Source organism: Drosophila montana, unplaced genomic scaffold, assembly GCF_035044405.1.
Source record: "Drosophila montana isolate Dmon_TW-CO22-7 unplaced genomic scaffold, ASM3504440v1 contig_1965_1, whole genome shotgun sequence".
Classification (NCBI taxonomy): Eukaryota; Metazoa; Arthropoda; class Insecta; order Diptera; family Drosophilidae; genus Drosophila; species Drosophila montana.
Window position 1 is genome coordinate 49,710 of NW_026996882.1, and position 25,504 is coordinate 75,213.

At 40.3% G+C, this 25,504-nt stretch overlaps 8 protein-coding genes across 9 annotated transcripts; 3 read left to right on the top strand and 5 right to left on the bottom strand.

Annotated features, from left to right (window-relative positions):
- Window positions 1-10,006: 10,006 nt before the first annotated feature.
- LOC135426166 (protein-glucosylgalactosylhydroxylysine glucosidase) lies at window positions 10,007-14,316 on the top strand. 2 transcript variants are annotated; one of them, XR_010435853.1, is made up of 6 exons: window positions 10,007-10,149; window positions 11,377-11,744; window positions 11,900-12,587; window positions 12,668-13,186; window positions 13,997-14,148; window positions 14,207-14,316. XR_010435853.1 is itself a non-coding variant. In XM_064679171.1 (6 exons), the coding sequence occupies exons 1-6, from the start codon at window positions 10,061-10,063 to the stop codon at window positions 13,858-13,860; spliced, it is 2,220 nt and encodes a 739-aa protein (XP_064535241.1). In that variant the 5' UTR covers window positions 10,007-10,060; the 3' UTR covers window positions 13,861-13,965. The 2 variants fall into 2 exon arrangements, 1 of the variants encoding a protein (XP_064535241.1); XM_064679171.1 differs by lacking the exons at window positions 13,997-14,148; window positions 14,207-14,316 and adding exons at window positions 13,245-13,735; window positions 13,796-13,965.
- LOC135426165 (U4/U6.U5 tri-snRNP-associated protein 1) lies at window positions 14,284-18,066 on the bottom strand. The gene is made up of 6 exons (XM_064679170.1): window positions 17,716-18,066; window positions 16,446-17,380; window positions 15,826-16,373; window positions 14,985-15,758; window positions 14,703-14,928; window positions 14,284-14,641 (listed from the first exon to the last, which is right to left on the bottom strand). The coding sequence occupies exons 1-6, from the start codon at window positions 17,960-17,962 to the stop codon at window positions 14,486-14,488; spliced, it is 2,886 nt and encodes a 961-aa protein (XP_064535240.1). The 5' UTR covers window positions 17,963-18,066; the 3' UTR covers window positions 14,284-14,485.
- Window positions 18,067-18,574: 508 nt separating this feature from the next.
- On the bottom strand, window positions 18,575-20,181 carry escl. Its single transcript, XM_064679163.1, has 3 exons — window positions 19,869-20,181; window positions 19,600-19,795; window positions 18,575-19,541 (listed from the first exon to the last, which is right to left on the bottom strand). Exons 1-3 carry the CDS (start codon window positions 20,141-20,143, stop codon window positions 18,645-18,647), a joined length of 1,368 nt encoding a protein of 455 aa, XP_064535233.1. The 5' UTR covers window positions 20,144-20,181; the 3' UTR covers window positions 18,575-18,644.
- Window positions 20,182-20,224: 43 nt separating this feature from the next.
- Window positions 20,225-21,161, bottom strand: dgt2 (dim gamma-tubulin 2). The gene is made up of 2 exons (XM_064679167.1): window positions 20,846-21,161; window positions 20,225-20,785 (listed from the first exon to the last, which is right to left on the bottom strand). The coding sequence occupies exons 1-2, from the start codon at window positions 21,069-21,071 to the stop codon at window positions 20,292-20,294; spliced, it is 720 nt and encodes a 239-aa protein (XP_064535237.1). The 5' UTR covers window positions 21,072-21,161; the 3' UTR covers window positions 20,225-20,291.
- Window positions 21,162-21,351: 190 nt separating this feature from the next.
- zuc (Mitochondrial cardiolipin hydrolase zuc) lies at window positions 21,352-22,378 on the top strand. The gene is made up of 2 exons (XM_064679168.1): window positions 21,352-21,508; window positions 21,564-22,378. Coding segments are annotated over exons 1-2 (720 nt in total). The 5' UTR covers window positions 21,352-21,507; the 3' UTR covers window positions 22,283-22,378.
- LOC135426164 (uncharacterized) lies at window positions 22,247-22,824 on the bottom strand. The gene is made up of 2 exons (XM_064679169.1): window positions 22,675-22,824; window positions 22,247-22,618 (listed from the first exon to the last, which is right to left on the bottom strand). Exons 1-2 carry the CDS (start codon window positions 22,678-22,680, stop codon window positions 22,376-22,378), a joined length of 249 nt encoding a protein of 82 aa, XP_064535239.1. The 5' UTR covers window positions 22,681-22,824; the 3' UTR covers window positions 22,247-22,375.
- A 4-nt stretch (window positions 22,825-22,828) lies between these two features.
- Window positions 22,829-24,053, top strand: LOC135426161 (transcriptional adapter 1-like). The gene is made up of 2 exons (XM_064679166.1): window positions 22,829-23,721; window positions 23,784-24,053. The coding sequence occupies exons 1-2, from the start codon at window positions 22,892-22,894 to the stop codon at window positions 23,908-23,910; spliced, it is 957 nt and encodes a 318-aa protein (XP_064535236.1). The 5' UTR covers window positions 22,829-22,891; the 3' UTR covers window positions 23,911-24,053.
- Window positions 23,944-25,487, bottom strand: LOC135426160 (uncharacterized). Its single transcript, XM_064679165.1, has 2 exons — window positions 25,169-25,487; window positions 23,944-25,108 (listed from the first exon to the last, which is right to left on the bottom strand). The coding sequence occupies exons 1-2, from the start codon at window positions 25,243-25,245 to the stop codon at window positions 23,983-23,985; spliced, it is 1,203 nt and encodes a 400-aa protein (XP_064535235.1). The 5' UTR covers window positions 25,246-25,487; the 3' UTR covers window positions 23,944-23,982.
- Between the last annotated feature and the right edge of the window lie 17 nt (window positions 25,488-25,504).

Here is a 25,504-nt window from a genome sequence, read left to right on the forward strand (position 1 = left end):
CTGCTGCGGTTTTTTCCATCACTTAGCTTTCCATTCCGCTAAGCATCAGCAACCACTGAGAGCTGTAAATTATCCAGGAAAATATTTATTCACTTGCAGCACCATTCTTATTAAAGCCAGTATAATATAAACTAGACTAATTTACTTTGCTTATATCCTTAAAACCCATACAACTTGCCCGTTAAATTCAATTAATATTAATACAATAAATTAAAGATTTACAACCATTTTGAAAACGCCTTTGATCATTGTGAAATTCCACTCCTTAACCCTTTATTTTAAAAAGTCGTTAATTCCGAAATAGATTTATACATATATCTATACACACTTAAGGCCGTGTTTTTGTAGCAAGCAATTCATGTGTCGAAATCGGGCTCCCATATATAGATCAGAACTTATTCTTGTATGAAAAACATTTCTGATATTCACGATATCACTATGCTTCTCACATGGTATAATCAAACTCGTATAATCATATTATATATCATATAATTTCTTCTTCTAACTTGCCTGTGAAACCTTTTCAATATCGGAATACTATGTCATGTAGCTCATAATGGATCAATCGGTTTAAGATCAAGTCAATTTTTAACATGCTACATATTAATAAACCAACTTGTTAAAGCTTTTTAGTTTTATTTGACAAAACACAAGTCGTTTATTTCCTTCAATAATATCTACACATGCTAGTAATCTGACTAATCTATTGTTGTTTCAATGCTGAAAACTAAATAGTAAGTAAGTTAATAGTAATGTGCACGATTATAGGTATAACCTGCGTTTTGGTTAGACATCAGGCAATTTCGGCTCATTATGAATATATATATTTTTTTATATATATATGTATATAAATAGTTATGTATACCATATAATGCCGTGGTACCCAGGTTCTATACATAGTGTATTCGGAGCTCATGCATTTTTTTATATTTTTTTCATTGTCATCGAACCGTGACGGCGAATTGTTTTTGTGTGTTGTATTTAATGTACCTGTGCCTGGAGCTGGTACCAGTGTTAAACCCCCGTTTGATGATCTAACTGTAGACCATGCGATAATTCTTTATAGCTCTACTGTTCGCTTTATAGGGGTGCACAGCCGTGCGCTATCAGCGCCTGCATGACAAACATTACAAAACAAACAACAACAAAAATAATAATAAGTTTAAAAAAAAACCGAAACTGCCTTGAAAAAGGCGCACAGTAGTCGGATCAGTGGTGCGGCTGGGGAACTTAGGGATAATTAATTATGCCGTGGGTGCTGCCGGTGACATTTGGCAGCTTGCCTTGATAAGGAAATGACGCGGCAACAAAACTATCTATAGAAAATGTATCAATACAAGTTATAAGATCTATTTCCAGCATTAAAAAAAAAAACTACGGAAGTTGTGCGCTTTATGCAAGCATTTTCTATCATCTCAGCACTTTGTGCTCCAGTTTCGTATATAGATACATGATATATACAAACACGATAGGTTTCTGGTTGTACAATGACTCAGACTGGAGCTCCCAGCGACACGACGGTTTCTTTCGACTGAATTGTGCAATTTTTGTTTCTTGCTTTTGATATTGTTTTGTTGCATTAGTTGCAATTATTGGCCAAAACAATTGCAAATTGCTTTTTCTTTTTTTTTTTTTATTTGGGAAAGCTGCATGTATTTCAAAGTATTTATTTCGGGTGAAAGTTGCAACATATGGTGCAACAACAACAGCTGCTGCTTCAATCCTGCAGCGACTGTGTTCTCAGCGAGCAAATACTACCAGCTAACGAGCTTTCACCAAAACAAGAAAATCATTTCCAGAACTTCCCGAGTTGACTAAACTAACGGATGCATAAGACCTAAGAGCAGAGGGGCCAACGGCTCGGGTCAAAAGCAATTGACCGCCCAGCCAGCCCAAAAAACGGGCCTACACTTAATGTGGAGTTGGCACGGCAGCGACAGTAGCTGCCGCAATCCCGGGAAAAAAAAAATAAGAATAAGAAAAAGGCAAACAACAAGCTAAAGAAAACAGAGCCGAAACAAGTTGGCATTTTGTACTTTAAAATACTAGAAACAATAATAATAATAATCCACATGTATGACCATTTTGACTTTTAAGTGAAGTCATCAAAACAGAATTCTGTGAAACTTTTGCCGCTGCTCGAAATAAAAGCCAGAATATTAAATAAATTTATGAACAAAAAAAAGAGGGATTTCTTAATTACTAGGGGCCTTAAAATGCGCCGCGTTTAGGGTCAGTTTCTTGTTATTCTATTGGCCTCATCATAATTACAGGGCAGTTCTTGCTCCACAAGCCAGGGGCCAATGTGATATGTCGCGCTCTATTGCCAGCTCTCTTCCTCTCCCTCGCTCTCTCTCTCTCTCTCTCTCTCTCTCACTCTCTCTGTCCGTCTGTCCCTCGTTCCTGTTATGAGCCGACAATTATTTTACGACCAACAACAATAATATTTCAGTGAGCCCAAAATGGGTGCCTGACTTTCTTTTTATGCCCCTGGCAGAGGGTTATTCTTTTGTAACGAAATGTGTAACGCATAGAAGGAGTCATCTCATCTGACCCCACAAAGTTTATATGTTCTTGATCAGTATCAAGAGCCATAACCGTCTGGACGGCTATCGGTCTGCCTGTCTGTTTCTATGCAATCTAGTCTATCAGTTTTAAAGCTAATGTTATAAGACTTTCTGCACGCAGTACATATGTTATGTACACCTGAGTCGGCCGGATGACACAATGAATGATATAGTTAAATTTCCTCATTTTTATGATATTTGAACTCAGCTCATATAAAAACAATTTCTAGAAAATAAGGTTATACAATGATAAGCTATAAGTTTCGAAGGGTATTTAGTATTCGGCGTTCCGAAAATAGTATCTTTATTATTTCTCTTTTATTTTTCAAGTTGTATACCAAATTCTAGTTTTGTGGCTGAAGTTACGGCTGGCTGCCCTAATAGTCTGCGATTCCAAAATATATTATTTTTATGTACTTCGCGTACATGATGACAATGTCTAGCAAACGCCCGAAACATCACCCAAAACATTTTTGGGAGAAGCGTTCAATTGTATATGCCAAATTACAAATGTAACGATGATATGTTTCCACCTTTTAGCTAGTACAATTGCAATTTGAAGAAGTCTTTGTGGCAGGCCAAAACTTACATGGAACATAAAAACGCAACGGAGCAGAAAATCAAAAGTGCAAAGGCAAAACGAGCAACAGGTCCACACACGAGTTGTACACAGGTCCACCGGTTCCCCAGGGCCCTACGAGTATGATAATAATTCAGACGCTTATCTCTCAAACATGCAATATGGCTGAACGGGTGGCTGCTTCAGCAGCGTCGACGACTCTGCAAGCATTTTCCGCTGCCTGCAAATGGAAAATTGTGAAAAATGATGTGCTAAACACGAAGCTTGCAACGGCTGCGGTACAGTTACTGCAAAAGGCTGTACTCTATTCTTCGCTTCCATTATTTGCGAAAATGAGCGGCTTAGTTTTAATGATCTGACTTGAAGAAGCAAGAAGAACAACTTTTAAAGAGCTGCAGTATTACCAAGATGTATAAATAAAAATGAAACAGCTAATAACCATGCCAAATTGTTCAAACTGATAACTCTCAAAAGTGTATAGAATGAACTTTCTGAAGCCTGAAAACATAACAGACACAAAAATATTTTACTGATATCGGATCAATCAATCAACAACTGCTACACCTGCATTAAGGTAAGAATCTAAGCATTCAGGAATACTCAGAGCATTAGAAATGTAACCAAAAAAATTAATGAAGAGATATCAGTTATTTTTACACTCTGCACATAGATGTAGCTCTGCACCTGTAAACGGTAATTGTTCGACGCTTTTAAAGTTAAATACTTACAACAGCAGATATATATCCTCGTAAAAAAAAAGTTGCAAAAAAGCTATATATCCCACATACTTCTATATTATTTAATTAAATATAGCCGAATTGAAAGAAGCTGTGAAAGTTTCTACATAGTTTGAAAATTCATCGAAAAGGTCAGTATCTAAAGAAATGTTTTTTTTTTGCAGGTTAATGGGAGTTAAAAGTGAGCACATATATATATATATCTTATACAGCCTACTCCACAGTATTGCACAAAAAATATAAAAATATAGAATTTACGCTTCGGAAATCGGAAATATTAAAGAAATGTCCGCCAGTTATTAAAAAAGATGATAACAGGATATTCGGTCCTTACAAGTAAATATAAGAACATAAATTCTCTTTCTTTTAAAAATTCAACTTCCTTAGTTTTGTATGGCCATGTATGGTAAATGCTAGATAGCGCCACGTTAGCTATTTCAATTAAGAAGCAATAACAACTCTATTATTGTCCAATAGCCAGTATCAATTAACGTCATCAATGTTCCAGCTGCGCAGAGCAGCATCTCTCAAGATGACGTGAGATATGAAACGCTCTAAGAACAATAAAAGCTAAAATCAATTTTCCACAAAGTGCCACAGCGCCAACTTGCAACGGCTGCAGGTCGCAATGATGCGTAAACGTGTTGAGGCTGAAAAAGTGTAGTCGCTGCTACCGATAGTTGGATCGTTGTCTGTGCCGGCTCACACCTTAAATGGTGGCGTGGCCAATGCTGCAGCAGCAACGGCTGCCTCTGCTGACAAGCTCGAGTAACTCAAGAGCATGTGATTATCTAGAAGCGAGAAATATTTATGTACTGATGGCTGGCCGCAATCATTGATGAGGATACTGCTACTCTTTCCAGCATGAATGGTAGCAATTGCAATCTTATCGCTGGCCCCAGCTCCAACTATGGCCACTGGGTATTGATATTTTTCAAGGCATAGGCCACGCTATCTTGCCGCAAATGATGCTGATGGTTACTTGCGTAGCAGGAAGCACGCTTTGTAGCTACAACAGTATCTTATGAAAATTAAAAAAAAAAAAAAAAAACAACGACGCCGCAAATCTTTGAAGGGGTCGCCAGGTAGCTACTACTGCTGCTGCTTACCCAAGCAACAGGTGTAATAATTGAAACCGCTGCATGGAAAACGCTAATCATGCTCCGACTGCGCGCGACTGTCAAGCAAATTATGAGCCAGGCGCGGCTCGGAGCTATCTTCTCTTGAGCTTAGTTATATTCTATGGTTGCTGCTTGCGGTTCCGCTCGGGCTGTGCACAGGGCTTTGGCATTAACTCAGGCAGCAGCTGTAAAAATACAGAAAATGCCTGCTGCCTCAGCGTATGCCCAAACAAAATATAACTCATACGCCGCATAGCACACACTACCAAAGATCCGAAATGTATGTGCCTTTACATGCGTATCCTGCTTGGACAATTTCCCACGCTCCTTCTGCGGAACCTGGACCTACCTTAATTAGCGGCCAGCCAAGCGTTGCGGTTTGTCGCACCTGTGCGCCGTATTTGCTACTTTTGGTGGTTGCTACCCAAACGACTTACGCATTTAAAACAGGCTAACGAATTAACATATCAATCGTCCAAAAGCTGCTCCTCATGCTGGCACTTATCTTCTCCGAATGTGAGTACCCGTACGAGAACGAGTACCCATATGAGTGAATTGAAAAGCAGCCACGCAGAAGTCACAGACGTTGCACACATGCTGCAAAATTATCCAAGGCTCCGCTTGCAACACCAAGAAACAAGAATAAAAATAATAGGTCCAACTAATGAATTTTATAAAGGTGATGCTTACGGTTACAAAGTATGAATAATGCAGTCGAGTGCAACAGACTTCGTAACATAAATTAAGAGGCTGATTTTGAACCCCCGTCTTGGGCGTATTTAAAATATGGATTTTTAGATCAATCTAGCTTTTCAATACACCGATATAGGCCGAATAGGTCTAAAATTGCCTTTCGCGAGTATATTTATTCTAAGTTTCAAGTCTTACTTTAATAGAGACGAAAAAAATTGTGTTCATACGAACAACGGACAGATGAACGGACGGGCATTGCCCAAACCCAAGAGTGTTCGACGCGCTGAAGAGAAAACATTGGAATCTCAATTGATTTTTTATATAAATCTTTGGAAATGTATTTGACCCCCATTTCCACCAAGGAGAGATGGATTTCCTAAAAAGTGCAAAACGCCCCTTAAATCAATTTGAACAAAGATCTTTGAAAATAAGTTTGAGGCCGATCGGATGGTAATCAAAAAAGTTACATACAAACGTTTATCGCGATTTTGCCACACTTGCGGGTGGAATTTCCCGAAACCCCGTCTTAACGTGCACCTACATCACATAAGGTAACTACAATGAAATTTTCAGCTTCCTAGCTCTTAATGTTTGCGTTGATCACCAATCAGTCAGTCGGGACAAACAGTTTTATATATAGAGATAACTTGGTGCCTGGAGTTCCAAATGCGGAAAATGGATGGAAGAAATTTGAGGAAAAGAACTTGAACCGGGCAAGGCTGGGAAATACTGGGTAGTTCTACATATATCCAACACTTTTAATAAAAATATTGTGCAAAATGATGTATTGTTTATACAAAGAAAATTGTATGTCAAAAGTTTTTAAGATTAAGATGGAATGATGGAATTGCGTATAATTTTGATTGGTATAGGATTTTGATTATTTCACGCATTAATAAAGATAACTATGTGTCAATAATATTAAATAATATGAGGTCAATAACATATAACATAAAATGATATTTTATTGCAACAATTATGGACCTGTTACAGTGTTATTGACGGGATCGCCCAACGCGTGAGTTTAGCGGCGACTGGGCAAAGCCACCTGTGTGCACTGCACACAAAATAATGCAAATTATCAACAAATGGTCAGGTGCATGCAGAAGGGTAAATGGTGATAGAGTCTATGCTCGGCTCATAATTGAGTTGCAAATACGTTGCTGCTAGATGGTGTTGATGGCTTTGCTCCATCTCTTGGTCTCGCTTTGGTCGTGAAATTGGTTCCCAGGCTACTACTAGAGCAAGTTTGCAGTGCTCAATGCTATTTAAAAAATTAATTTGAATACGCCCTTTTACAGATAATCATCATAATTAGCTTGCAGCAATAAATAAAATACGAGTGTATATCTAAGCAAATTACAACAAATACGTTAAGCTGCGGCTCCCAGCACAGTTGGACAATACCCAAAACTAAGTATATAATTGCGGCCAACTTTATGACAGACAATTATACATATTATAATATATATATATACAAATATCTTTAAGTATTTTAAATTTTACATTGTACCATTTACTATCCACAACATAAGAAACATATTTTTCACACGCGTTTCATTTTCGGGCGTACACACAAAAATTAGGCACAAAAACATTCAGAAACCGAGAGCCGAAAACGGCCAAGCAAAGGCTTGAGCTAAATTTATTATGCGAGGGCTGTATATGCGGTTTATGTGTACAAAATATGTTCAATTGGCTTAACAGAAATGGTTTCTTATACTTCAGATGTTAATGCTTGTTAAAGTTTAATTCTTACTTTCATTTTGCTTAATTTGCATTATTTTGAAAGTATTCGAATGCATTTGAATGTATTTCTATCCAGTTATCAAAGGCAAGTAGAGTATATTGATTTTCTATAATGTCCATTTCGCTGCCCGATTGTCCGTATAAAGGCAATTGACTTAAAAATTTGCATTACAACGGCCAAGTTCGCCCATGATAGTCAGCTAGATCAGCCTCAGTATCAAAGCTAGGATCACAAAATTCTAAAGACAAAGTCAAACATTGTTTTAGCCCGTCTATTTCCAGCTTTCTTATGACAACTTATTTGTATTTCGTTAAAAACGTTCCGCAGGTGGGACTAGCTAAAAAACGAGACGCCCGCATAAGAAATGAAAGGGTACAGGATCGAACCCCAAACCCCAACCTACAGCGTTACTTTTAACGCCTCTCACAGACGACGATCTTTGGCTATACTTAATTTATAATTAATGTGTCACTATATTTTTGTAAGGCATAGAAAGAGAGGTCGTTTTTAACAATATTGTGTTTCTCCTATGTTTGCTTATAACATTTGATTATTATTTGTACTTTCCATATTGTTACAATTGATAAGACCTTTACGTTTGGACATCAGAAACGATTTCTTGAAACAAACTTGCAATGCAATCTATATTGTAAGGTATTATATGATGAATCAAAGCAGATTTTCAACTTAACGTGTCCAACTAGTCGCTTAGCCTTAAAGATGTCACGATGAAACTTGGCATCGGTTTGATTCATACAGTATAAATGTTAGAGGCAGGCGGATCGGTCTTCTATATCATAAACAAACAATCCTGTTATGTTTTATTGTATTTTACTTTATTTTCTAATCAATTTGTTTATTGTCCTAAGATTCTTTCCACCCATTTCGTTTATCAATATGAAAAAACTTTAAAATGGTTCACTATCCGTCCAAGCCTGGTGAAACAAAACGAATTATTCTTTTGTTGTTACAACTGAGCGTAGCGGCCCTCGTATCTCTGAATATTGCTGTGAGCATTGGAAAAATTATTGTTGCAGGCTAGTTGGTCTTAGTGGTGTTGCGTGGTGCGGCGATGACGACTAAGCCTATGCCCAATGCCTCAAAAGCGGAAACTCATTGGCCACGCTTCGTTGCCTAAATTTCTCAACGCGACTTTTTGAGCAACAGGTTAAAAAAAAAAACAAAGCACTGCAAAAAAAAAAACCAAAATCTGACGGCAAAACCGCCAGCAAAATGGCCGACGACTAGACAACAACAACAAAGGCAAAAAAATGTTTTAATATTTCAGTTACGCTTCGGCGAGCTACGACATCGTGATAGGCAGGCTCTGCATAGGCATCTTCAAATATAACAACAGCTCTAACAATACATGCGCATTTCAAATTGCCAGAGCGAGACAGCTAGTCCGCATCAGTCAGAGAGAAAACGTGTGGGGGGGAGATGGAAGAAAAGCCGCAAAACAAAGGGTATATCACAGACCCCATATATCTGCGCCAGATTCGAGTCCCGTGCCAAGCAACCACAAAGAGGCAGAAGACAATCAACAACAGCGTTGGCTGTATCTGGTGCCTATATAGCCCGAACACCTGAGCATTTCTTTATGGATCTTGAGCAGAAAACCTACCGCGGCGTAACGTCATTAAAATTGGGTTGAGATAGTAGCCAAGTTAAGATGTAAGGGTTCCCGATGCTTCCAGACCCCCTGCTCGGCACGCAAGTGCCGGCCAAATCATGAGCCCATATCGGTTATAGTTAGTCGGGCAGCTTACGGACCTGTTGCTCTTGCTTTGGCTGTTCTATTGGTTACGCTTCGCTGTCGGGGCAAAGATGGTATAGGCGTTGTCGTATTTGATTTTAGATAGTACATGTGGAGGCCTCTATGGTTTTCTACGGCTGTATGGTTTCTACTCGCACAAACCTCAAAGCTTTGCTGCATGTGGTGATTCTCACGTAATTAGCGCCAACAACAATGCCATATAATTAGCCCAGCTGCAAAGAATACTTGCCAAGAATTATGCATAGTACAACAAAAAACGAGTATATGGGAAAGAGAAAACAAAAATTGTTATGGAATAAAATACGCAGGTGCTCGCTGGGTGCCTAGGCCACCCCAGAACCCAACAACAAGAACTGAGATAAACCAACTGCGATAGTCAGTTAACCGTTTAATGACTTTTCCTTTGAGCGGCTGATGCCATTAGAAGATTTCCCATAATTGTCTCCATTCTTCAGCACATCTTTTGCTGTGCATCATGCCTTATCTTTACTCTAATTATCTACATTTTTCCTATATCGCTCTTTCTCTCTCATTTTAGGAAATAAAACCTACTAAACAAGCAAAGCTGCTCACGGAATTTTGTAAGAACTGCTTTTAAATGCTTTTATAATATTGACTTGAGCTCTCCTCAAATTAATGATTATAGTTTATAATATAGATTGCAAATTTTAGCTGATAAGGGAGCACTGAGCTGTATTGAATTATTAAGCTGCGCTCTCCGCTCCCGACTTATCAAATTTTAGTAGCCACCGACACTTGCAATACACAACGAGACGGTGAACAAATTTCAGTATTGCCTAGGCATTCGAAAACATTGGATCAATGTAAATCGAATATGGTTGAATTATGTTTTGTTTTGTTGTTCGGGTTCATCTGGAGCTGCGGCTCTGATACTCCAGATACGTACCTTCTAAAGACACAAAGGTATGTGTACAAGCATGTATCGTTAAATTGTTATCTTCAGGTTACAATGTACGGTATTATAACTTGATCTTAGCCATAACCACATTTCTATTAAATTAAATCAAGATAGCTTAAGAATCCTATAACATATTACACATATTACAATCGCAATTGCAATTATATTTATGGAATTCGAAAAATATTTTAAAGTATTCTTTAATATATTTTTTGTCTTTTAACCGATCATGTTGTAGTATATCTTATTAAAGCTTAGAATAAAATTGTTTTTTTATACCAATTGGATTTTTTCTTTAATCGATTTTGTTGGGGAACTTGATAAGTATGTATTATACGAGTAGCTACAATTTTGAATAGTGGATGTAGCTCTTAAGACCTGGGGTATATATTTAAAAATCAGAATTTCGACATTTTTATCATTTATTTAATATTTCTTGATTGATTGATTGACGGGGCAAGGCTTTCGAGCAGATAGGTGAACAGGGCTGGATCGACTCGACTTTTGATATTTTCAGTAATTCAGATAGTTTTTTATTTTATGCATTCATGTTTCACAGTTTCGCAAAATGCTCCCCAGTTTGATAGAAAATGAGATTCATTCAAGTTCTGGGTGTAAGATCATTTAAAGAGATCTTAATGAAAATTCTTCGAGCTGTGCTTTAAATTTTCCGGAAATTTCATCGGCCCTATATAAGTTCTGCCTCAACCTTATAAAAACTAAGCAATTCGCGATTTCGGAAATTCCACTTTCGACTGCGAAACCGTTGTTGGTAACATTTTTGCTTACCATCCGATCGGCTTTTAACTTAACATTGTTTTAAAGAACATTGTGATAAATATTTTAAAGGTTTTTGGAACTTTCCGAAAATCTACCACTCTGAAAATTGTAGGCCAAAGGTTCTATGTGCGAATATAAATTATTCGGCTTGGAGACTAAATAGGTAATTCCACTAAAATGGGTAATTCCAACTCTTGGCTCTTTATTCTGTGGACTGAAAACTTATTTTGATATAGCTATGTACGTATAGCTTTATAAGAGAGGTTCAGGGTAGTTTGGCTAGGTTTCTATTACCCGCGGACAAGAAATGGCTGAAAAATTGCTGTTGGAAAAATTAAGCAAAAAAAGATGACGGGGCAATTCCGGGAATTACCAGCAAGATCTTAGGATACTGTAGTAATCATAGCTAGACACATTAAAATTAAAAAATATATACAATTTTATTCCGACAGCCTGCCGACAGATCTCAACTTTATGCCCAGCTTATCAAATGGCCATTTGGGCTATACGGTATTTGGCGATGCTATATTTATGAATGGTGTATACAATGGAGCTGCTGGAAACAGCAGAAGAGCACGAATTCCCAATTGGATAAATATAACTGCCGAGTTATGTGATCGTCTTAGCTGCCTGATTAACAATGAGGCTACCGACATTAACTATGAGATGGACCTGCGCGGCGGCTTCTTTCGGTATAGCAGAAGTTTTCTATCCATGGGCCTAACTCTGGAACAACGAACCTATCCACATAGGTATTATAATCGGGCCCTGGTCTATGAACTTTTAGCTTTCAGGCATACAACAGTTCCATTAAATATCGGTGAGAGCGAAAAAAAACTTATTTGCAACTTTTAAATACCAAGTAAATCTCGAAATACTGTCTTGGTAAAAAGATTGTATGCATTTTATCAAATGTGCAAGTTTCGTAAATAGGTTTAATTTTATTATTTTCTCTACCTGAACCATTGTTCCCAGAGCCGCAGTATCTTAAGCTGACCCAACAGCCGGGCAACGCCAGCAGCGACTTTAACTTCGAGGTGCTCAGCAATGGGAGCAATGCTGCTGGAGATTATCGCCTTCTGCGCGGACGCAGCAAAGTGTTGGAGCTTAAGCAATTTCAGCCATACCCTCACGAAATATATGTTCTGTTCAGTGAGACGATGGAACAGCCTCTTAAACTGAATTGGCCCACGTGGCAGACGGAGCTGCAGCATCGTGTCATCATTTCCATTGATCGCCAGCAAAGTGTAGCTCTCAAAGAGCTGCAGGATGCGCTTCAGCTAAGTCCCGCTACATTGCTGCTAAGCCATATTCAAGTCTGGACTCATTTTTGGGATAAACAGTTCTCCATTGAACTAACTGGCAATGCTTTGGAACTATCGCGCATTGTAAATGCCGGCATTTTCTATTTAGCCAGCTCTTTGCCAACGCTAAGCAGCAATCAGGCGAATGAGCCCTACGTTGGGCTAAGTCCGACGGGCTTGGCACGCGGCAACTTGGACGCGGATTATGAGGGTCATAACTTTTGGGACACGGAGATTTGGATGCTCCCAGTGATCACACAGTTTAGCTTTGAATATGCTAAACAGCTGCTCGGCTATCGCTACAATCATCTGGAAGGCGCCAGATACAACGCTCAAACGATGGGCAACAAAGGCGCCAGGTGGGTTCGTATTAAACAAAAAACAACAACAATTTATATTGTTCCCGAAACGGGGAATTTTTCGAAATTTCGTTTGTTAGATTTCCCTGGGAGAGCGCCTACACTGGCACGGAAGTGATCAACCCTTGTTGTCCCGAGATTGCTCAACAGGAAATACACATTTCTCCAGATATATCCTTTGCACTGCAAAAGTTTTTCGCCCAGTCCCATAATTACACATGGTTATGTGAGCAGGCGTGGTTCATAGCCGCTGAGGTGGCCGAGTTTCTGGTCAGTCGGTCAACATGTAGGCAGGCACCACAAACCTGTCACTTTTTGAATGTCATGGGACCGGACGAGGATCATAGCAGCGTCGATGACAATGTGTACACCAATGCGGTCGCCAAAATAGCATTGGACTTTGCCGTATGGACCGGCGGCAGGTGCGGCAACAGCAGCACGGATCTAATCGAGAATTGGCGTAACCTCAGAGACAACCTGGTTATTCTACGTGATGGAGATCTGGACTACCATCCACAGCATTTGGGCTACAAGTTGAATGAGACAGTAAAGCAAGCGGACACAATACTACTTGGATATCCGTTGCAATTCGATACCAGGTGGGCATCAATATACTTATCTTGTATCCATATACGACGTTGCTTTAAATCTCTCCAGTTCAACGCATTTAAATGATTTGCACTATTACGCGAAGGTTACACGTACCAATGGACCGGCTATGACCTGGTCCATGTTTGCTGCCAATTATCTATCCACCACGGAGGATTGGCGCGCCCACGATTTCTTTGCCCGTGGTTACCAGAGCTATGTCCACACCGAGTTCAAGGTGTGGAGCGAGGTGCCAATTGGATATAAAGGCTCGGCCAACTTCCTAACTGGCATTGGCGGCTTCTTGCAAGCCCTCATCTTTGGCTATGGCGGGCTCAACTTTGCCCGTGTGGCTAACACCTCACAGATGCAGCTTACCGTTTCTAATGTCCCTCCCCAAGTGGACCAAGTGCTGGTCAAATACATTCGATTTGCGCAGAGCAAATGCACTTGGAATTTTCAATACAACAGCTCCAATATGATTTGCACTTCTCCGGCGGATCAAGTCTTTGAACTAATCCAGGGCAAGCAACGGAGACTCTTGGGCAACAACTTTAATGGTATGCCTATTGCCATTGCTTGAGTTTGGATCGATTTAAATCTTTTACCTTTCTCTTTAGTGACACTTAACAGGGGCGATTCGCCGATGTACATTAACGTGTTGAACTCAGGAACAGGAAAATAATACAGGGGGTCAATATATACTGATAGTTGCTTGAATTAAATCGGAAGCTGAACAAATAACTAGAATAGAACCGATGTTTAAATACATATGCAGATATATACCAGATGTACTTAAATGCTTAACAATATTTTTATAGAACTATATTTCCAACCGAAAATTACGCTACCTGATTGGGGTAGTTGGCTTCAAACAGAGACCCAAGCTGGATAAACTAATCAGACCTGGGCAGACCTCAAATAATATATCAAAAAACAGGTCCAGTCCAAATATTCCAGGATCTTTGTTCAGGTAATATTTGTTTAAATTTTTTTCTCCACACATTTTTTTTAATAATTTATTACTTTAGACCGACCGTATCACCAAATTTAAATCTTTAATAAAAACCTTTCTTGAAAACAAATCGGGATAATAAAACAAAGGTACTTTTATGGGTGTTCTTTTTTTCCGTCTGAGAACAAGATTAGTTTATAATCAATAAATATGAAGTTAAGTTGCATATTATCGTTTTGTATGGTTCTGAACTCTAAACTTATGAGTATATCAACTACAATAAGCTTTAAAATTGTGATTTTGGAAGTTACTATTGCATTTGGTTGTAGACGTTTTTTGGGTGTATCCCAACTCTTTACTTAAACTTGGATATTGAGGCGCCACTCACGCCAGCGGTAGTTTTGTTGCTACCGCTAAGCACCACATATGGTGTTTTAGTTTCCTTTTGCTTTTGCTGGAGCATTGTTAATGTGCAAAGTGGCGTGTCCGTGGAGCTCATTGTTTTCATTAGCTGTAAAAGATGAATATTTAAAACATTTCAATTTACAATGATATCAACAAGGAAAACTTACGCCATCTTGCTCCATTTTCTTGAGACGCTTCTCAATCTTATTTTTACCAGGTCCCTTGCCATGGAACTTGTGCGACAGATAACGGAAAGCCTCTTTAAGGTTCAGGATTCGACCATTATCATCAATATAATCAAGTTTGACATTGGGCTTGAATGTTTCTTTGTCCTTAAATTCCATAATAGGACCAGCGTGGAAACGATCGCGACGTCCAATTTTGTCATCCTCACTAAGTTAGGATGTTTCCATTAAAAAAATAGTTGGCACTAATGTTTATTTACTTACCCAGCAGCTTTGTCCTCAATGGAATAGTTCTTTGCCTGCAGATGCGCCATTTTTGTATTACTTGGTCGATTTTTTTCCTCCTTTTCCAAATAACCTTTGGATAGAGCCAAGCGCAGAGCATTTGCCACGCCAGCGCCCACATCGGGCTCCTCATCTAATATAGCTCTCTCCTCGATGTCATCGCCCAAATTATCTAAATCAGCGGGCTGCATCACTTCATCAGGATTAACCGAATTCCATGTGCCATGACTTAAGGTTGGCTCCTCCTGATTGCTATCCATATGTTCATCCAACGCGTCTGCCCTGTCAAAGTCCATCATATCATTGGAGTCCTCATTGCGATTTCCAGCCATGCCATAGGTGGGTATATCGCCCAGCGTGCGACAGAACTCCGCAGTGGCGTTGAGCACAATATTACCATCGGCGCCGCTAAGCAGCTCGCCACCAGCAGCCGTAGCGTCATCCACCGGCTCAGGTTTAACGCTGTGCGTAATGGATGTCACATCGATAGGCAGATGTGTCTTAATGATGTTTTCCTTTTGCTTAAGTTTGCGAGCCTTAGACAGTACGCGCTCCAAATCATCATTATCGTCTTGTTCCAGCTTGATTTGTGGCTTCGACTCATCTGGCATATTTACATTTTCGTCGGCTTCGCGGTAACTTCTTTGACGGCTGCCTAGATTTGAAGAGCCCGACAACTCACTAATTGGTTCCAAATCCTCAGCTTTTAGCTTCTGACGCAGTTTCTTAATTTTTTTCTTTGGCTTTTTAAAGCTACAGGAACAAGAATAAAAAATTTAATTGGAAAAACATGATCTAATAGATCATTAACAAAACTTACGTCGCCAGCTCCTCAACACTAAAAGTATCTGATGCTAATTTTATATTTGTATCCTGTAACGTTTCCAAACGTTTACCAGCTAATTTGGTCTTAATTTCCAATAGCTTGCGCTTATGCTCACGCTCTTCCTCCATGTTTTCGCCAATCAAAAAGTTCTTTCGCTTCTGGGGCTGCCCCTCGATATCTTCATCGTATTTCTCAAGTACGGAACGCTCAATTGGATTTCCAAGCTCATCGTATTGCTCTTCATAGACATTATAGCCATAGCTTAGCGGATTGAGCTTTTTGTTTGCCACATTTTTCTTGTAGCGCTCATCATCAATCATGTTGACATTAACCAAAGTGTCACCCTCCTCCTCATTGAGTACGTCCTGATCCTTGAGCGTCAAAATAACTGTTCGGCCCTCACCAAAGTCATCCACGTCATGTTCAACCCGTAATCCCTTCAAATTACGATCACCATAGGCCAATTGACGAGCCTTTTGCTTTTCTTGTTCTACTATATCGGCAACACCAAACGCCTCATCAAGTTCCTCCAACTCTTTGGCCTGCATCAGTGAAGAGACAAAATTAGTTTATTGAATTTACTTGGTATCTGGAAGGCTTTGTTATATACTTACTTTGCGCAGCGCCTCTTCACGCTGATTAACAACACGCTTGTTACGATCCACCCACTTGGAGACATTGTCTGTTTCCTCATCTGATTCGCCAAGTGTGCGAATGCGTGCCAAACGTTCTTCGAGGAAACGCTTCTCTTTGCGTTGCTTAAGCTTGTCACGTAGTTTTTCCGCCTCCTTTTTTTCTTTTATATTATCAGCTGGCTTATGCAAGAACTCGCCCCATTCATCCTTGTACGAAGAGAGATCTTTATCGGTGCCAGACCTTTTGTTTTCATGTTGACTGTTACTGCTGTTGGATGGCGCTGATTTGCTTGAACCAGTATCCACTTCAAGTGGCTTCAAGCCAAGCTTAGCACGCAATTTGTTTGTCTCTGCAATGGAGAGTACATCACCAGCACCGCTTTCCGGTATGGGCGAGCGGCTTCGTGAGCGAGCACGTTCGCGCTCCCGTTCACGTCCTGGCTCTCGCTCCCTGTTACCACGTTTACGGCTAGCGATATTGTCTGCTTTTGGCGAGTGCGAACGTTGCCGATGTGGTTGGTGGCTGGCTGTAGGTGATTGTGACCTGGAACTTCCTCGGCCACGTTCACGATCTTTCACTCCTCGTCTACGTGATTCACGTTCACGTTCTGTTTCACGCTCTCGTCGTCGCTCGCGCTCGTAATCCACATGCTTCGATATTTGCGGTGGTGGTGGGGCTGTTATTTCGTGATCACGTTCTCGAGCTAGCGGCTCACGATCCCGAGCTGGTAGCTCCCGCTCTCGAACATTTGGATCCCGCTCTCGTGCATGTTGTTCCCGCTCTCGCACAAGTGGCTCACGCTCCCGTGCCGATGGTTCTCTTTCTCGAGCTGGCAGATCCCGTTCCCTCGCTGGCGGTTCACGTACCTTCGCCCTAGCAACTTGTTCGATTGGCACCTCCACGCAGTCGGAACCTGCAAAAACAAAGTTTAAACTTAACAAATCTTCCAAATACACTTCTTCTACACAATAGCTAGTTGGTAATTAAAATTGTTGGCTGTTTTGCTGCCCTCTTTTCTCACACTCACAGTCTGTCGACCTGAAAACAACAAATAAAGAGAAGAAAAGAACAACAAATCTTTAGTGAGTTCAAGTTTTAAAAAGTGCAGCTCCAGGGTAATTGCGTGGCATAAAGCATAGAGAATTAACCCAATAAATATCGCTTTTCATGTTAAAATAGTGCTCGCCAGGTGCGCAATTACCCTTCAAGTTGGGCTGCACAGCCGACTAACGACAGGGCGTCACTTACTGTCCGAGTCCGACTCCTCTAGAGATATGACTTCGCTAGGTCGCTCTCGCTCCTTTTGCTTGTGATGCTTATGGCGATGTTCCTTGTGTTTCTTGTGCTTGTGGTGTTTGTGTCGCGTCGACGTCGAGTCGTCTGTGAGATCCAGAGTAACCTCCTCATCCGGTCCGCGATGTTGCCGTTCATGTGAGCGCGACCGATGATTATGTTTTTTGTCCTTTTTATGTTTCTTTCCAGACGAAGAACCCATTTTTAACAATGTTTTGAAACTTTTCTCAACTTTAGAAATTTATAAACGTTTTCGGTATCTTCTTTATTGTTTTGCCTTACAACTTTTTCAACACTGTACATCTCAGTGCTGTGTGCACAATGCTGCCACCTGACTTTGTTCATAATTCATCGTAATCTATCGACTGACCTCCACATTGTAACGAGTATTTTCTTTAAGCATCGCATAAAAATATGAATCGATACGTCTGGCAATATTTTTAGCGGTGACTTTCAATTCAAATATAAATTTACTCAGGATAATTTTATTGAACATTTATAGAATAAAATACAAGAAATACATTTTTATAATATTACTGCTGATAATACACAGAAAAAAGAACAGATGTTCTTTATTTTCAATAATGTTTTTCCCTTCTAAGATGAATCGTTCATATTCAAAAAATAAAGATAAAATAAGATAAACAACTCCATATTAGGTTAAAAATAAAAAAGTTGATATCTTATCAAAATAAAAAATACTGAATACAATAAGTTTGTATGCGCTGTTTTTATGAACTTAATAAATGTCTTCACTTATTTGTGAACGTTCAAGCTTGTTTGAAACAAGATAACAACTAATATTTTGTCCGGCTTAGTATAAATATGTATAGATAAATCTATGGATTTATATATAAGAATCCTAATTAATACCTAAATAATGCCTAATTAATGCGGTCCCAGCGCCAAACGGTGCTGTCATCGCAGACGCAAATCAAAATGGAGCCATCCTTGGAAAAGGAAGTTTGTCTTATGGTTGATATGCATTTGGGATGCATTAGTTGGCTGCATTTTGTCAAGTTTGGATCATTGGAGTCCAGCTCCCAAACAAATGTCGTGCCCAGCTGATTACCAAGCGCCAGCACCTTTTGCCAGGCATTAAAAGCGAAACGCACAAACCAAATCTCGCACATTTTGTAGTCAAAGTGATGGAGAACAGTTGTTGAGTCCTGTGGCTTGATCTCGTGTCGCTGTGCGAACAGCTTGCCTGGTTTCCAGCACACAATTGAATTCTCACACGACTTGGAAAAGACAAAGTCGCCAAACCACTGGACGCAATCTACATAGTTGCGATGAATATCGCGGGTGGAGAAGTCAGGAAAATGCTCCTTGATTGTTGGAAACGGAGCCGTATTTTTGCTGGCATTAAAAGTTGAACTCATTTCAATGGCCTCCTTAATATCAGGCTTATTAAGCCGCCAAAGCTTAAGTGAATGATCCATTCCGCTCGACATAATGCGATCACCGCGTAAATCAAAGTCTATTGATAGCACCTCGTCACGATGACCCTCAACGCCGCCAAAGACTGCAACGCAAACATCTGTTTGTATATTCCACAAGCGCAGCGAGTGATCCTTGCTGCCGGAGAGCAGCAGCTGCGGCAGCACCGGATGGAACTTCAGCTCATTTATGGCATGTCCGTGGCCAATGTAATTCTTTGAGCACTGGTGTTTAATTATATTAAAAATTCGTATGACGCCACGATAACCAGCTGCAGCCAGTACCGGGTCTCCGGTCGTTGAATCATACGACCAAGCACAAGTGTAAAAACTTTCATCAGTCTGGAAGTTACAACAATTGAATAATATGTAATTGTTAACCCAAGATTCATTAACTTACATCCGGATCTGCGTAGACCTGCAGCAATCGTATACTGTCACTGTCTTCAGACACAGTTTCTATATTGTTTTTGACGCATTCGTAGATAGACACGCGATCTTTGCCAACAGTTGCAAACACGGATTGGCTTCTATCTAAATAGGGATTGAATTGCACACCAAAGATTTGATGATTGTGGTCCTCGCGGATATGATAACTGGAAAAAATGTATCCAGACATGTAAAATGGTTAATTTCTTGTAGATTTTGTCAGTGCACTGCATAGCGCACCTATATTTGTACAGAGGTTGCACCATTTTAGGCGCCTTGATACGCCGGCACAGCCTTTTCAGCTTTCGCGTATTTGGCGACTTGCTCTTGCTGCGTGTTGTTGTTGTAGTTGTGCTAAAGACGCTGGCAGAATCCACCGAGAGTGTGTCCTCAATATCAACACCGGTGCCGATAAGTGGAGCTGCATTGGCAATTTCCGGCGTTGCCTCGGGTGTTAAGGAATCTTCATTTACCGATTGTTCCTCTTTACTTTCGCTAGAACTATTTTCCATCATTGCCCGACTTTTGTCTTGTTTACTTTTTTTTTGTGCTGTAGCAGAGCTGCCACCTCGTTACGAAAATACTAGACTCGCATATTTAAATAAAATACCACTTTAATACACTAATATGCTATATTTCGTTTTCTTATTTACGAACTAAATTCTAACGACGTCCAGTCTCTGTTACCGAGCTATTGGCACTCAGCAATTCATCTAGATACTTGTCGACTTCCTTATAAGCTTTTAAGCTGTGATCTGTACGTGAGAAAATCTCATTAATAAAGTAGATGCGCAGCAAGTCTGCCTTTGTTTGCAGCAATTGCGCGTGCGCTTGCTGCACCTTTAGTTCATGGCCCAGATGTGGACCCATCTTTAATTCGGCAGCCTTCATCATCAGTGCGCACTTGTGACTGGACATTTGCGCTAATTTTTCCAAGCAAGCACGTTGTTCTTTTTGCAGCCCAATTATTTCCTGTTGTCCTGGCGTCAACTCAACGTCTTCATCTTTTGTCAATGCATATGGCAGTTCACTACGTATCTTATCGCCCAATTCTGCAATCGGTGTAAGGGTTGCTCGTAGATTGGCCGCCAGATGTGTGCGCACGACCTTGCTGTCAGTATAACTCAGTGGGGGGCATCTACTGCATTCCTGCAAATCTACAAATGTGGCAGGCGTCAATGCAAATCATCCAGCATATGCAACTGTTTTCTGCTTACCAAGCAAATGTCCCTGATCATCGCCCAGGCGTACATAATCGGCTACCGACACTAATTTGAGAGCACGTTTGATTTCTGGACTCTCCTGAGATCCTAGGTTTAAACAGCGAATTTCATTTAATATCAGCTTTAGCTTTAAAACTTTTTTCAGCTCAACGTCACGCGCCTCCAGTAGCTCTTGCGTCTCAGTGCTTAGTATTGTGTTGGATTTATCAACCATTTCCATTATAAATAATATAAAATTGTAATTCTTTGTTTTAAACGCAGCAGTGCTGAGCACGGTTGTAGGAATTGGTACCAGTGCTTAAAAACATACTGAAAAATGTTGCAACTCTACCTTATTCTTAAAAGTCGTTGTTTCGAGTTAGGATAACAGAAACATTGATATCGATAACAATGCGGGAATACTGAAAGTAATTTCAAACCTAATTACATAAAGACATTTATGACTTACGCTACAATATCAACAATTCCGTTTCAATACTTGGCTATTTTTTTGTTTGCCAGTATTTTTAATATGTATTACAAAATCGAAAATTGAAAAGTGTTCATTTAGTCAAGTAAACTTTGTTTCTCGATAGACCACATTCAATAAGGAATTAACATTTATCGTACTAAGTCGTTTCCATAGTTGAGCGCAATTAGGAAAACAGTGGGTAAAAAGTTTGTATTGAAATTAAAGAAAAAAAGAGCTCAATTACAATATATAACTTTTCAGTGTACGATTGGTTCAACAGCCACAATAAATGGGCCGCCATCACAATAGGTGCCGCCACTGTGGCTGTCTCAAAGTTAATTTTTGCTACAATAAAATATGCGCGTAGCAGAAAATCGAACGAGGAAGTCCTGACCATTCTAATATTCAATGAATTGAGCGGTTCATGTGGCGCAAACCATCTTAAAAAAGCACCATTTAAGTGTCAGAACAAATACTGCACAAGGAGCCACATTCAACGCATTGTTTATCAAATTGATCAGGCACAGTATTGTATCGACATTGCAATCTATACATTTACCATAATAGAACTGTTGGAAGCTTTCAAACGTGCGCTGAGCCGTGGAGTCACAATTCGCGTTATCAGTGACCACGAAATGATTTGTTCAAGCGGCTCGAAGGTTTTAAGTCTAAACAGATTGGGCGTTGAGGTTCGCATGCCAGAAACAACAGCCATGATGCATCACAAGTTCATGGTGATCGACGAAAGAGCGCGTGTGGATGATTTGCGGCTAAAGGATCGAAAATCGAAACCACGTGCCTACCAAAGTGTGGTGGTTTACGGTTCGGCCAACTGGACCTTGCAAGGCTTTAATGGAAACTGTGAGAATTGCGTTATCACCTCGGACAAACAAATGACCAAAAAATTTCAAACTGAATTCGACAGAATGTGGAAATCGTTTGAATGTTCTTCACGCAACGTCAAAGCCTGCATAAAATAAATTCTTTATTCATTTCATGCATATACACCTTATTTTGTCAATATAATTATGGGTTAAGATTAAATGAAAATGCATTGATAATACAACTATCAACTATTTTGCCAGTTGTTTTAATTTTTCAAGGCGACGCGTGAATGTCTCTTTCAAAGTATTTAGTCTCTCAAGCTCGGAGCGCATTTCAATATATTCTAGGTAGGAAACTTCCGATTTAAGTAGAATCTCATGCTTCAGTTTCAACACGCGGTTCACTTCTTTCTGTTTGCGTTGAGTTTTAATTAGTTTCACTACCAGAGCAGTCTCTTTTGATTTCTTGAGCGTCTTTGATTTCTTCAATTTCTACAAGTAAAGTTACTATTAGTATTCTATTTCAAATTTTAATTTAATTTACTTACTTCCATTATTGTTGTATTCTATGGTCAGTATGTTAATCAGCTGGAAAATATAGTATGCCGCTCAATTAAGGTGGCCATACTTTTTTCTTACTAATAAATTTGCCCTTGTAAAATATCGATAAATGACTTTTCATTGCGATAGTCGCGTACAAAAATAAACAGAAAAAAAAATCAAACTATTTGTGTTGGTTGAAGAGTTGTCATTTATACTTTTGAAATGAATGCGCTCACGGATAAGGTGCTTGTGACTAAGGAGGCACTAGCTGTGGCCCTTGGTGACAACTGGGAGCGATATAGGGCAAATATGAAAAACTGGTTTCGCAACCGATGGACCAAAGAAGAATTTGATTGCGAATCTCGCAAAATCATGTCGCCAGACAAGTTGCATTTGCACAATCAGTTTCTCTTGGCGCTACTCAATAAAATAGATGCTTTCGCGGCTCCAGAAACCATTGCTACACTACAGCCGACTTGCCCTACCGGAAGCAGGAGCGGCAGCGGCGCTGGAAGTAGCAGCAGCCGAAAACGCAAACGCAGCTCACGCACCTTTGCTGATCGCATTAATTTTGAGCTGTGCGATGTCTTGGAGTTTGTTAAGGAGGACAACATGCAGGTGATACGCCCGCCCACATTAGGTGGCGATCAGGGACTGCAACAACAACAGCTTCCCACACAACGCTACTGCGCACAAGAATTGTTTTTGCCCGACGCTGGTTTCATTATGGGACGCTTCCTGATCGGCGCCTGGGAAATCGGCCTGATCTCCGTGGAAGACAGTGTGGCTGATTATGTGGCCATGGCTGTACAAGTGCTACTCAAGGATTTACTTGCATCAATTATCAAAAAACGTAAACATTATAAAACTAGCGGCGAGGGTAACTTTTTTTATGACGTCGGCGCCCAACTGCGAGATCCTTCGCTACGCAACACAGTGACCCGTCAAAAGGTGGACGATACCCCTTTGGAACACGACAAGGAGCTAAACACAGCTAACTTTATGAGGCGGCAAAATGATGACATTGTCTTTCTCTCTGCCTGCGAACAAGTGTAAGCAACTGACCACAAATTAATTTGACATATTTTAACATATTTTCCATATATTCCAACAGTTTGCCCTGCGAACGTACTGTGATTACACTTAAGGATTGCCAACGCGCTTTTCGTGATCGAAATCTCATTGGTTCCCATGCTGTCTACTCTATAAACATGGAACGGTTAAACATGATGATGCACTAGAATATTACAAACTTTTTTTTATTCTTTAATAACAAATTTGAAAAAAAAAAACGGTTGCAAGTCCATTAAAATTTAACAAAGCTCTCTTGGTGGTGGCTTAAAGGGCACCTGTCCAGGCGCAAAGTGATCCGCTTTAAAGGCCGCAATCTCCTCTGGGGTTAGTTCCTCCATGCGACTATATATAGATGAACTATTGTCGGATTGCGAAGGTTGTTGTAGCACCTGCTGCTGCTGCTGCTGGTGTAGTGTATGGAGCTGCTGTGGTGCTTCCGATTGCATTTGTTGTTGCTGTGGCTGCTGAAAACCAGCCTGCGGTTGACCGAAAAACCCACTCGGCGACTGCGCAGCTGCTTGTGCAAAAATATTGCCTGTATTTGGCGCCGCAACAGCAGCGCCTTGACCAAAGATGCCGCCGGGCTGTTGAGGTGGCTGCAACTGTTGTGGCGCATAGTTGACAGCTTGCCCAAAGGGCGATGCATTTGCTGGTTGCGCTTGTGCAAAAACGCTACTGCTGCCACCAGAGAAAGCTGCTGGTGTTTGTGCCTGTCCAAACGGATTCTGCTGCTGTTGCGGCTGCGCTTGTCCAAATATTGAGGGTTGCGTCTGTCCCATCGGCTGTTGCTGCACGAACGAGCCTGGCTGCTGCGGCTGTTGTTGTTGTTGCGCAAATATGTTTTGTGTACTTGTTGCACCCGCAAAAATGCTAGTGCCAGCATTGTTGCCACCCACGGGGCCACCTCCAAAGATAGAACTGCCACTAGACGCGAAGCTTGGCGTAGCAGCAGCGCTACCAAAAATATTGGCAGTACTAGCGCCCAAAGCGGGCTTGCTGAAAATTGAGCTAGTTTGTGCTGTATTATTTCCGACAAAACCAAACGGATTACTGTTATTATTGGCTGATGGCTGGGTGCCTTCCGGGCTTTCATATAGCTTGATCATAACATCAATTATTTGGGGTGTTGCCTGCAGCATGACCTTCATTTTATTCGTTGTATCAAGCACCTCCTTGGTAAACTGCTGATGAAATTGATCGAAGCAATTCTGCCGGCGACTTTCGTACGCTTGGTACCTCACCTCTTCAAAGGACTGATCTTCTATAAAGTTGGGTATGTTGGGTTTGTCCTTAAACGGTCCGTAAACAGAAAAAGGCCACATTTTACCATTTATGCACGATTCTATGTCTGTTTTAAGGTATTGGCTAGAAACAAGAGTGTCAACATAAAATTCGAGTTGTTAGGTCCTTAATGGCTGTACTTACTTTACATCAAAATGTTCATTGTGGCATTTTGTACCAAAACGGCAGGAGCCTTGTTGAAAAAAACGGCACACGCCCATTGTAATCGTTTAATAAAAATATAAACAAAAATCTATTCGCATCTGTACCGGCTGTCAGTACAATCGTTTGAGCGTCGTTGAATCAGCTGATTGTGTTTACAAAACGAAGCTGCCAACTTGTCGCAAGAAATTTGTCTGGTCTGCTTAACTTATGTATATGAATTTAAATTGCAGTGGTCTTCAGGTTACTGGTACATTTTTGAAAAGCTTTTTTATGACACTTAAAATGTAAACTGTGTAACATGTTGTCACTGGCAAA